Here is a 12,558-nt window from a genome sequence, read left to right as displayed (position 1 = left end):
TCTCAATACGGGAACCGTTATCATTCTGATGGATGCCCAGTCAGCCTTTGCATGGTTCTTTTTGGTTACTTACTATTTAGATTGAATTATTATTTTTTTTATGACATACTCAAATCCATCTTTTAATCTTCTAAATTCTCTTTGGACCAGCTTGAAAAAACGGTGACATGGTCCTTCAGATTTTGAAGACAACCATTAAATGTAACTCTCCCTAGTATCATTCAACATTTCTTCTGTGAGATTATTTATAGGCTGCTCTCAGTGAGAGGGGCCCTTTTTTAAAATGGTTGATTGCTATTAAACAGTATGTATATTTATTTATTGCCAGTAAGATTTGGAAGGATATGGATATATATGTGGGGGGGGGTTGTTTGTTTTTTGTTTTTTTTTTTTTTTTTGAGATGGAGTGTCACTGTGTCACCCAGGCTGGAGTGCAATGGTGCAATCTCATCTCACTGCAACCTCCATCTCCTGGGTTCAAGTGATTCTTTCACCTCAGCCTCCCATGTAGCTGGGATTACAGGCATCCACCATCATGCCTGGCTTAGTTTTTTGTTGTTGTTTTGTTTTTTTTTTTTTTTTTAGTAGAGATGGGGTTTCACCATGTTGGCCAGGCTGGTCTTGAACTCCTGACCTCAGGTGATCTGCCTGCCTAGACTTCCCAAAGTGTTGGGATTAGAGGTGTGAGCCACTGCACCCAGCCAAAAGCATATATTAGACATCATAATTATTTTGACTCTATATATTTTTTTTTTTTTGAGACAGAGTTTCACTCCTGTTGCCCAGACTGGAGTGCAGTGGCGCAGCCTCAGCCTCCCAAGTAGCTGGGATTACAGGTGCACGCCACCACGCCCAGCTAATTTTTGTATTTTTAGTAGGGATGGCCAGGCTGATCTCAAACTCCTGACTTCAGGTGATCCACCCGCCTGAGCCTCCCAAAGTTCTAGGATTACAGGTTTGAGCCACTGCACCCAGCCAAATATTTTTATTATACCATGCATATTGTAGAATATATACTCTGTACTCTGAGGAATATAAAGTGGTCTCAGTATTGTATGTGCAGTATCTTGCCGAGATTACATTTTAATAAAAACTGTTGAACTGTTTATTAAACTTTCATTATTAAGTTCAGTCTAGATGGCCAGGCACTGTGGCTCGTGCCTGTAATCCCAGTGCTTTGGGATGCCAAAGCGGGAAGGCCTAGGCCAGGAGATCAAGACCAGGGCCAAGACCCTGCCTCCATTTCTACAAAAAGTAAAACTAAGAAGTTCTGAATAGGAATGAAAGGGTGGTAGGTGCTAGGAGCTTGCTTCTTCTTGAACCACAGCACTTTGCTAACTTTTTTTTTAGAAAAAAACCTATGTGCAGGTAACTGCTCATGTACTACAAATTTAGTGAATAATTTTAAGGGCTTCATGGATCTCAGAAGCTCCAGGTGAAAACACCTGCTCGCAATAGAGAGAAGAGAGAAAGAGTTTTATTAACCCTATCGTCTTAACATGCCCTAGTTATTTTATGCTTAGATGTCCTCTTCGACATTTTAATGAGAGCATAAAATGTAAGTCATGATGCTTGGGTACCATTGGTATAATGTTTTGTTTTTATCTTCTGTAGTGCATGAACAGAATATATTTCATAGATTGGTTTAAGTTGTCCTTAAGGAAACACTAATTTTATAGATTGGGGAAGTAAAGTATAAAAAGTCATTGTTTTGAAAAAGAAAGACATCGATAATTGCCAATATTAGTGTTGGAAAAAGTAAAAATGAGCACTGTTTCAGTTCCTTTTGTTTGTTCATTTTCATTTGTGATAATGTATGTTAATCATTCAGACTCCTTTTATGTCTCCAAAGGACACTCTAATTGTGTGGTCTGAAGCAGAAAATTATGACTTGGCCCTTAGCTTTCAAGAAAAAGCTGGATGTGATGAAATTTGGGAGAAAATATGTCAGGTAATTTTTTTAAATAGAAAATCAGCATGCTTTCTCTTTTTAAGTGTTTAGTTTTTTTCCCATGCCTTTAACTAATGCCCAAGACCTTCAATAAATTTGAAATCAATCTTTTAAATCACTGCTGTCTTTGAAAAAGTTTGATTTAAAGGAAGGTATACTTTATTGACATTAAACTCTCTAGCTCATACCTTTGCGAACTCCAGTGTTGTATATCCAACTGCCTTTTTGAAATTTTCTCCTTGTGTGTTCACTAGCCTCTTAAATTTACTACTCCAAACCAAACATAATCTGCTCACATAAATCTATCTCATCTCCTTCTCAGTAAGTGCCATCCAGTTGCTTAAATCAGAAATTTGTGGATCATGTTTATCCTTCGGTCATCCCTTATATCCATTCAGTCCCACAATAATAAATCTAGATCCATTGGCTTATCTTCATTTTCACTATCATAGTTTTCCAAGCCCCCATCATTTTTTGCCTGCTTTTTTGGTTTTGTCTTGACTTATATTCCTAAATCAACATTGTAGCTAGAGTGATTAGGTAATCATTTTTTATTTCAAAAAGAGAGTACAGAGAGAGGAAAAACAAAGGAGAGAGAGAGGAAGATGATCTTTTTAAAAATGCAAGTCTGATCGCATCACTCTTTGTTTTTAACTTCTTGTGGCTCTTGAAAGAAAACCCACCCTTGTACTTGTCTTGAGCAGTGTGGCTCTTGACTGTTCAACCTTACCCAGCCTCTAAGCTTGAATGTTTTTAATTTACTCTGGAGCTTCCCTAGAAACATAATCGCAATATTTTGTGAATGTGTATTTCTATGTGCTCTAGTACCTAAATGCAATTGGCTCTTGTTATACACTCGCTTAGGCCATTTTTTTCTAGAGAAGGTTTCTCCATCTCTATGTTTACTTTATCTGGAGAGTAATCTTCACCAGATTCCCTAATTCCTTTGAGTGTAGCCCTCAAATCACCAGCACAAACATGACCTGGGAACTGATACAAATGCAAATTCTGAGACCATCTCCACCCCCTGACCCCAGAACCACTGAATCAAAAACTTTGAGTATGGTCCAATCATTGCTTTTTAAAATTCTATTTTAGGAATTCTTTTTTCACAAGCCCTATAGGCCAGACTTTTCTCTGTAAAGGACAAGATGGCAAATATTCAAGGGTTTGCAGGCCTTACAGTCTCTTGTCACAGCTAGGTCAACTCTGCTAATTTAGTTTGGAAGTAGCCATAGATAGCACATAAATGAATGAGAGAGGGGCTGTCTTCTAGTAAAACTTATTTACAAAAACAGGTAGCAGAACAAATTTGGCTGCAATTTGTCACCCTCTGCTTTTGGTGATTTTGATGTACCCTGACATTTGAGAGCCACAGCATTCACAGAAGATACAGTATCCTTAGCACAGTGTTTTTTTTTTTTTTTTAATTTTTTTTTTTATTTATTGCATTTTAGATTTTGGGGTACATGTGAAGAACATGTAAGATAGTTGCATAGGTACACACGTGGCAGTGTGATTTGCTGCCTTACTCCCCATCACCTATATCTGGCATTTCTCCCCATGCTATCTTTCCCCTACTTTCCACCCCGGGCTGTCCCTCCCCTATTTTCTCCTAACAGGCCCCAGTGTGTGATACTCCCCTCCCTGTGTCCATGTGTTCTCATCATTGTTCAACACCCACCCATGAAGTCCTTGCCTATGCCTATGTCTCACCTAAAGTGAGAACATGTGGTGTTTGATTTTCTGTTCTTCTGTCAGTTTGCTGAGAATTATGGTTTCCAGTTTCATCGATGTCCCTACAAAGGACACGAACTCATCATTTTTTATGGCTACATAGTATTCCATGGTGTATATATGCCACATTTTCCCTGTCCAGTCTATCATTGATGGGCATTTGGGTTGGTTCCAGGGCTTTGCTATTGTAAACAGTGCTACAATGAACATTCGTGTGTATGTGTCCTTATGGTAGAATGATTTATAATCCTTTGGACATATACCCAGTAATGGGATTGCTGGGTCAAATGGAATTTCTATGTCTAGATCCTTGAGGAATCGCCACACTGTCTTCCACGATGGGTAAACTAATTTACACTCCCACCAACGGTGTAAAAGTGTTCCTATTTCTCCACATCCTCTCCAGCATATGTTGTCTCCAGATTTTGTAATGATCGCCATCCTAACTGGCATGAGATGGTATCTCAATGTAGTTTTGATTTGCATTTCTCTAATGACCAGTGCCGATGAGCATTTTTTCATATTTTTGTTGGCCTCATATATGTCTTCTTTTGTAAAGTGTCTGTTCATATCCTTCGCCCACTTTGGAATAGGGTCGTTTGTTTTATTCTTGTAAATCTGTTTTAGTTCTTTGTAGCTTCTGGATATCAGCCCTTTGTCAGATGGGTAGATTGCAAAAACTTTTTCCCATTCTGTTGGTTGCCCATTCACTCTAATGACCGTTTCTTCTGCTGTGCAGAAGCTCTGGAGTTTGATTAGGTCCTATTTGTCTATTTTGGCTTTTGTTGCCAATGCTTTTGGTGTTTTGGTCATGAAGTCCTTGCCTATGCCTATGTCCTGAATGGTTTTGCCTAGATTTTCTTCTAGGGTTTTTATGGTGTTAGATCTTATGTTTCAGTCTTTAATCCATCTGGAGTTAATTTTAGTGTAAGGTGTCAGGAAGAGGTCCAGTTTCTGCTTTCTGCACATGGCTAGCCAGTTTTCCCAACACCATTTATTAAACAGGGAATCCTTTCCCCATTGCTTGTTTTTGTGAGGTTTGTCAAAGATCAGATGGTTGTAGATGTGTGGCGTTGCATCTGAGGCCTCTCTTCTGTTCCATTGGTCTATATCTCTATTTTGGTAAGAGTAGCATGCTGCTTTGATTACTGTAGCCTTGTAGCATAGTTTGAAGTCTGTTAGTGTGATGCCTCCAGCTTTGTTCTTTTTGCTTAGACATGACTTGGCTATGCGGGCTCTCTTTTGGTTCCATATGAAGTTTAAGGTGTTTTTTTCCAGTTCTGTGAAGGTCATTGGTAGCTTGATGGCGATAGCATTGAATCTGTAAATTACTTTGGGTGGTATGGCCATTTTCACGATACTGATTCTTCTAACCATGAGCATGGAATGTTTCTCCATGTGTTTGTGTCCTCTCTTATTTTGTTGAGCAGTGGTTTGTAGTTCTCCTTGAAGAGGTCCTTTACGTTCCTTGTTAGTTGTATTCCTAAGTATTTTATTCTCTTTGTAGCAATTGTGAATGGCAGTTTGTTCTCAATTTGGCTCTCTTTCAGTCTGTTATTGGTGTATAGGAATGCTTGGGATTTTTGCACATTGATTTTGTATCCTGAGACTTGGCTGAAGTTGCTTATCAGTTTCAGGAGATTTTGGCTGAGATGATGGGATCTTCTAAATATATAATCATGTCCTCTGCAAATAGAGACAATTTGACTTCCTCCTTTCCTAATTGAATACCCCTTATTTTTTTTCTTGCCTGATTGCTCTGGCTAGAACTTCCAATACTATATTGAGTAGGAGTGGTGAGAGAGGGCATCCTTGTCTAGTGCCAGATTTCAAAGGGAATGCTTCCAGTTTTTGCCCATTCAGTATGATATTGGCTGTTGGTTTGTCGTAAATAGCTTGTATTATTTTTAAGATACATTCCATCAATACCTAGTTTATTGAGGGCTTTAGCATAAAGGGCTGTTGAATTTTGTCAAAGGCCTTCTCTGCATCAATTGAGATAATCGTGTGGTTTTTGTCTTTGGTTCTGTTTATGTGTTGAATTACGTTTATAGACTTACGTATGTTGAACCAGCCTTGCATCCCCAGGATGAAGTCTACCTGATCATAGTGGATAAGCTTTTTGATGTGCTGTTGCAATCGGTTTGCCAGTATTTTATTGAAGATTTTTGCATCTATGTTCATCATGGATATTGGCCTGAAGTTTTCTTTTCTTGCTGAGTCTCTGCCGGGTTTTGGCATCAGGATGATGTTGGTCTCATAAAATGATTTGGGAAGGATTCCTTCATTTTGGATTGTTTGGAATAGTTTCAGAAGGAATGGTACCAGCTCCTCTTTGTATGTCTGGTAGAATTCGCCTGTGAACCCATCTGGACCTGGGCTTTTCTGGGAGGTAGGCTCTTAATTCTGCCTCAACTTCTGCCCTTGTTATTGGTCTATTCAGGGTTTTGACTTCTCCCTGGTTTAGGCTTGGGAGGATGCAAGTGTCCAGGAATTTATCCATTTCTTCCAGGTTGACTAGTCCATGTGCATAGAGTTGTTTGTAATAATCTCTGATGATGGTTTGTATTTCTGTGGAATCTGTGGTGATATCCCCTTTATCATTTTTTATTGCATCGATTTGATTATTCTCTCTTTTCTTTTTTATTAATCTGGCTAGTGGTCTATTTTGTTGATCTTTTCAAAAAACCAGTTCCTTGATTTATTCATTTTTTTTTTGAAGGGTTTTTTGTGTCTCTATCTCCTTCAGTTCTGCTCTGATCTTAGTTATTTCTTGTCTTCTGCTAGGTTTTGAGTTTTTTTTTTTTTTATCTTGCTTCTCTAGCTCTTTCAATTTTGATGATAGGGTGTCGATTTTAGATCTTTCCTTGCTTCTCGTGTGGATATTTATTGCTATATATTTTCCTCTAGACACTGCTTTAAATGTGTCCCCGAGATTCTGGTATGTTGTGTCTTCGTTCTCATTGGATTCGAAGAACATCATTATTTCTGCCTTCATTTCATTGTTTATCCAGTCAACATTCAAGAGCCAGTTGTTCAGTTTCCGTGAAGCTGTGCGGTTCTGAGTTAGTTTCTGAATTCTGAGTTCTAACTTGATTGCACTGTGGTCTGAGAGACTGTTTGTTATGATTTCCATTCTTTTGCGTTTGCTGAGGAGTGATTTACTTCCAATTATGTGGTCAATTTTAGAGTAGGTGTGCTACGGTGCTGAGAAGAATGTATATTCTGTGGATTTGGGGTGGAGAGTTCTGTAAATGTCTATTAGGTTTGCTTGGTCCAGGTCTGAGTTCAAGTCCTGGATATCCTTGTTAATTTTCTGTCTCGTTGACAGATGGGTGTTAAAGTCATAAAATATTGACAATGGGGTGTTAAAGTCTCCCACTATTATTGTGTGGGAGTTTTAAGTCTCTTTGTAAGTTATTAAGAACTTGCTTTATGTATCTGGGTGCTTCTGCATTGGGTGCGTATATATTTAGGATCATTAGCTCTTCTTGTTGCGTTGATCCTTTTACCATTACGTAATGTCCTTCATTGTCTCTTTTGATCTTTGTTGCTTTAAAGTCTATTTTATCAGAGACGAGAATTGCAACTCCTGCTTTTTTTTGCTCTCCATTTGCTTGGTAAATCTTCCTCCATCCCTTTATTTTGAGCCTTTGTGTATCCTTGCGTGTGACATGGGTTTCCTGGATACGGCACACTGATAGGTTTTGGCTTTTAATCCAATTTGCCAGTCTGTGTCTTTTGATTGGGGCGTTTAGCCCATTTACATTTAGGGTTAATATTATTCTGTGGGAATTTGATCCTGCCTTTTTGATGCTAGCTGGCTGTTTTGCCCATTAGTTGATGCAGTTTCTTCATTGTGTTGATGCTTTTTACCATTTGGTATGTTTTTGGAGTGGCTGGTACTGATTGTTCCTTTCTATGTTTAGTGCTGCTTTCAGGAGCTCTTGTAAAGCAGGCCTGGTGGTGATGAAGTCTCTGAGTAATTGCCTGTTCGTAAAGGATTTTATTTCTCTTTCACTTATGAAGCTTAGTTTGGCTGGATATGAAATTCTGGGTTGAAAGTTCTTTTCTTGCCGGGCGCGGTGGCTCATGCCTGTAATCCCAGCACTTTGGGAGGCTGAGGCGGGTGGATCACGAGGTCAAGATATCGAGACCATCCTGGCCAACTTGGTGAAACCCTGCCTCTACTAAAAATACAAGAAATTTGCCGGTCATGGTGGCACATGCCTGTAATCCCAGCTACTTGGATGACTGAGGCAGGAGAATCTCTTGAACCCAGGAGGAGGAGGTTGTGGTGAGCCAAGATTGCGCCACTGCACTCCAGCCTGAGCAACAAGAGCAAAACTTCGTCTCAGAGGGAAAAAAAGAAAGTTATTTTCTTTAAAGATGTTGAATATTGGCCCCCACTGTCTTCTGGCTTGTAGGGTTTCTGCTGAGAGATTTGCTGTGAGTCTGATGGGCTTCCCTTTGTGGGTAACCCGACCTTTCTCTCTGGCTGCCCTTAGCATTTTCTCCTTCATTTCAACCCTGGTGAATCTGACGATTATGTGCCTTGGGGTTGCTCTTTTTGAGGAATATCTTTGTGGTGGTCTTTGTATTTCCTGCACCCAAATATTGGCCTGTCTTGCTAGGTTGTGGAAGTTTTCCTGGGTAATATCCTGAAGGTTATTTTCCAGCTTGGATTCATTCTCTCCATCACATTCAGGTACACCTATCAAACGTAGATTGGGTATTTTCACATAGTCCCATATTTCTTGGGACTTTGTTCATTCCTTTTTACCCCTTTTTCCTCTAATCTTACCTTCTCGTTTTATTTCATTGAGTTGATCTTCGACCTCTGATATCCTTTCTTCTGCTTGGTCAATTCGGCTGTTGAAACTTGTGTGTGCCTCGTGAAGTTCTCTTGTGTTTTTCAGCTCCATCAGTTCACTTATATTCCTCTCTAAGCTGTTTATTCTCGTTAGCATTTCGTCAAACCTTTTTTCAAGGTTCTTAGTTTCTTTGCATTGGGTTAGAACATGTTCTTTTAGCTCAGAGAAATTTCTTATTACTCACCTTCTGAAGCCTGTTTCTGTCAATTCACCATACTCATTCTCCACCCAGCCTTGTTCGCTTGCTGGTGAGGAGTTGTGATCTCTTGGGGGAGGAGAGGTGTTCTGGTTTTGGGTGTTTTCATCCTTTTTGTGCTGGTTTCTTCCCATCTTTGTGGATTTATCCACCTGTCGTCTTTGTAGTTGTTGACATTCAGATTGGGTCTCTGAGTGGACATCCAGTTTGTTGATGATGAAGTTCTTTCTTTCTGTTTCTTAGTTTTCCTTCTAAAAGTCAGGCCCCTCTGCTGGAGTGGACTGCTGAGGTCCACTCCAGGCCCTGCTTGCCTGGGGATCACCTGCAGCAGCCTACGTGCTTTTGCTGGTAGCTGCAATCCTGAGATGCTCCTAATTGTCCATCTGTGAACCTCAGCTGCCACAGCCCAACACGTGGCGCTGGCACGCTCCCGCCTCCCCGTGCCCACACTTCCGGAGGGAGAGAGAGCAGGAAGGGAAAGCAACACAGTGTTTCTTTAACTTTGGTATTTATTTCAACCATATATTCTACTCAGCTGTGCTTTTTATAAATTAACCTGTTAAGCTGTCCCTTTCCTTCTCTGAAACAGAAAAGACTAACATTTATATATGAATACCATCCATCTTTAGCTTTTCTTGGCTTTCTGTCCAACTATTATATTTATAGCAATTTCTCTAGATTTTGTCTTGTAGAGTTCTCCTAAGAAAAGAGAGGTGACATTAATGAGTTCAGACTATGTTAATATCATCTGTTATTCAGACAAATCTTGTTCTCCTCGCTTTCATCTTTCTGAATCAAACAGTCTCACTCTGGATACAGTCTTCTATTATGCCAGTATTTAACTCAGACCTGAACTCAATATTTTTTTCCTGAGATGGAGCTTCACTTTTGTTAGCAGGTTGCAGTGCAGTGGTGCAATCTCAGCTCGCTGCAACCTTTGCCTCCCGGGTTGAAGGGATTCTCCTGCCTCAGCCTCCTGAGTAGCTAGGATTACAATAGAATGCCACCAAACCCAGCTAATTGTATTTTTTTTAGTAGAGACGGGCTTTCACCATGTTGGCCAGGCTGGTCTTGAACCCCTGACCTCAGATCATTTGCCCGCCTCAGCCTCCCAAAGTTCTGGGATTTACAGGTGTGAGCCACCACGCCCAGCTTATTGTCTGATATTTACTCTACTTTTCCTTGATCTTTAATGCCATAAAGCTTTCCATCATCTAAAGTTGGGCACAGATCATAGTAGTTGGATGCTTTCTCTGTAATAATAATACTATCGCTAGCTGTTTTATATTCTTTCCTGGTATTCCCTCCCAAATTTTACATAGTTTGAGTATGTTCAAGGTGTTCTCAGTCACTCTTCTTATGGGTTCTGTCTGAACTTCTCAATCATGTTCAGGGTCCTAGATCAGTCCAAGAAAGTCATTATATTTTGCTGAGATATTAAATGTTTCTCTGTTTCTTGAACCATGTTCACCAATTTTTGTCTCAACTCAAAAATATGTCATTCTTAATAAGAGAACTCCTCACTTTTCATTTGGTTTGCTAATCAAAATCTAATTAACAAATTCAGGACCAGTGTGAGACCATGCCAGATACAAACCACGAATGTGACTTGCTTCCTTTCAGTGCTGCTGTCCACGTGGTTACGGTAAAGACCATATTACCTTGCAGCACGTTTCAAGGAAAGTATTCTAGGTCATCATCTCTTCTAGTATCTTTCAATGTTTCTCTTCATTGCACTAAGCAATTTAAGTTCCTTGTCTTTTTTCATATAAGGTCTACTTTTTTCCATCCCTTTGCCATTCTACTTAGCCTCCTGCTTGCTTTAGTGGTCACTGTCCCAAATTCTAGGGCCAGCTTAACAAAATTCGTTTCATTTCAAAGTTTATCCTTGATCTTTCTTTACAAAGAAGGGAAAAAAGCCTTTAAAATGTATTCAAGGCTGGGCATGGTGGCTCACGCCTGTAATCCCAGCACTTTGGGAGGCCGAGGAGGGGAGATCATGAGGTCAGGAGTTCAAGACCAGCCTGGCCAATATGGTGGAACCCATCTCTACTAATAATACAAAGCCGAGCGTGGTGGTATGTACCTGTAGTCCCAGCTACTCAGGAGGCTGAAGCAGGAGAATAGCTTGAACATGAGAGGCCGAGGTGGCAGTGAGTTGAGATCGTACCACTGCACTCCAACCTGGGCAACAGAGTAAGACTCCATCTCAAAAGAAAAAAAAATGTATTCAGTAATGTAAGTTACCTTTATAATAAGAACCCCTACAGTGGCATAAAATTGGGTTTTATGACACATTTTCGGGCTTCTGGAGGGATCATGAAGGCCACAGGTTAGGGTGCATAGAAAGGAAGATGTGTTCCTGGTTTGGTTACTTAACCTTCAGCAGACCTTTTTTGGAGATAACTCTACTACATATAGGTTGTATTTACTTTATATGTGGTTTCATTTTATGTAGGTACACTTGTATTCCACCTGGTGTTTTTTAAATTCTATTTTTGGGCTGTCAGTATTTATAGCAAATCAGTGACTCACTTTGGTCCAAAGCCTGTTTGTTCATGCTCTTTGGCCCTTGGTATCTACAATCAATTGATGTTAAATATTTTCCTTTTTGCTTATAATTATATATTTTTTCTGTGATCATAACATTATGATATTTGGTATTTATTTGGTTTTCACCTCAGAGTTAAATATTAAAGAGCTTCGTGGTGGCACCTGTTCTTCAGCACAGTTCTAGGACTGTTTCTAAGACTTGCCTTTGTCTGCTGGAAAAGAGGGTCAGGGATAGGAGATGTTAGTGGCTGTTTTAGCATCAAGCTTTTATGTTGTGGGTCTGCTGAGGGCTGTTTCGTAACAGTCTCACTTAGTTTAGCCTGTCCTAGAAAGTTGTTCTTGCCAGCAAACCTTATACTTTATAAAGAAGCTCATTCTGTCTTTGAACTTTGACTAACTTCCTTAAAATTTAAAGTGTACTTTATTTGGAGAAATGTAACGTAGAAAAGTAGACAATTTTGTCTTGAAAACTATTGTTATAGGTTTCTTACAACATCTCTTATATTCATCTTAGAATATCATTTAGTGTTGTTGGTCAGCTATTATATATTTTGTTAGCAATCAAATTTTTTTTTCATAGGTTCAAGGAAAGGACCCTTCGGTGGACATCACTCAGGACCTTGTGGATGAATCTGAAGAGGAGCGTTTTGATGATATGTCATCTCCAGGCTTAGAATTGCCATCTTGCGAATTAAGTCGCCTTGAGGAAATTGCAGAACTTGTGGCATCATCTTTACCTTCACCTCTTCGTCGCGAAAAACTTGCACTGGCACTAGAAAATGAGGGTTATATTAAAAAGCTCCTGGAGCTTTTTCATGTGTGTGAGGATTTGGAAAATATAGAAGGACTTCACCACTTGTATGAAATTATCAAAGGCATCTTCCTCTTGAATAGAACCGCTCTTTTTGAAGTTATGTTCTCTGAGGAATGTATAATGGACGTCATTGGATGTTTAGAATATGATCCTGCTTTATCACAACCAAGAAAACACAGGGAATTTCTAACAAAAACAGCCAAGTTTAAAGAAGTGATTCCCATATCAGATCCTGAGCTGAAACAAAAAATTCATCAGACATACAGGGTTCAATATATACAAGATATGGTTCTACCAACTCCTTCAGTCTTTGAAGAAAACATGTTATCAACACTTCACTCTTTCATCTTTTTCAATAAGGTAGAGATTGTTGGCATGTTGCAGGTGAGTCAGAGCATTCCTTTTTTCATACTTCAAGAGATGTAGCAAAAAC

General features: G+C 39.5%; 1 protein-coding gene across 3 annotated transcripts in view; it reads left to right on the top strand.

Annotated features, from left to right (window-relative positions):
• PPP4R3A (protein phosphatase 4 regulatory subunit 3A) overlaps positions 1-12,558 on the top strand; it is a 51,864-nt gene that overhangs the window by 15,884 nt on the left and 23,422 nt on the right. For all 3 annotated transcript variants that reach the window (XM_035261288.3, XM_078335626.1, XM_035261287.3), the window contains 2 exons: positions 1,853-1,951; positions 11,892-12,509. In XM_035261288.3, the coding sequence (XP_035117179.1) occupies positions 1,853-1,951; positions 11,892-12,509 (717 nt within the window). The remainder of the gene's footprint in view (positions 1-1,852; positions 1,952-11,891; positions 12,510-12,558) is intronic.

This window comes from Callithrix jacchus, chromosome 8, assembly GCF_049354715.1.
Source record: "Callithrix jacchus isolate 240 chromosome 8, calJac240_pri, whole genome shotgun sequence".
NCBI classification, from domain to species: domain Eukaryota; kingdom Metazoa; phylum Chordata; class Mammalia; order Primates; family Cebidae; genus Callithrix; species Callithrix jacchus.
This window is presented reverse-complemented; position numbering and strand designations above follow the sequence as displayed.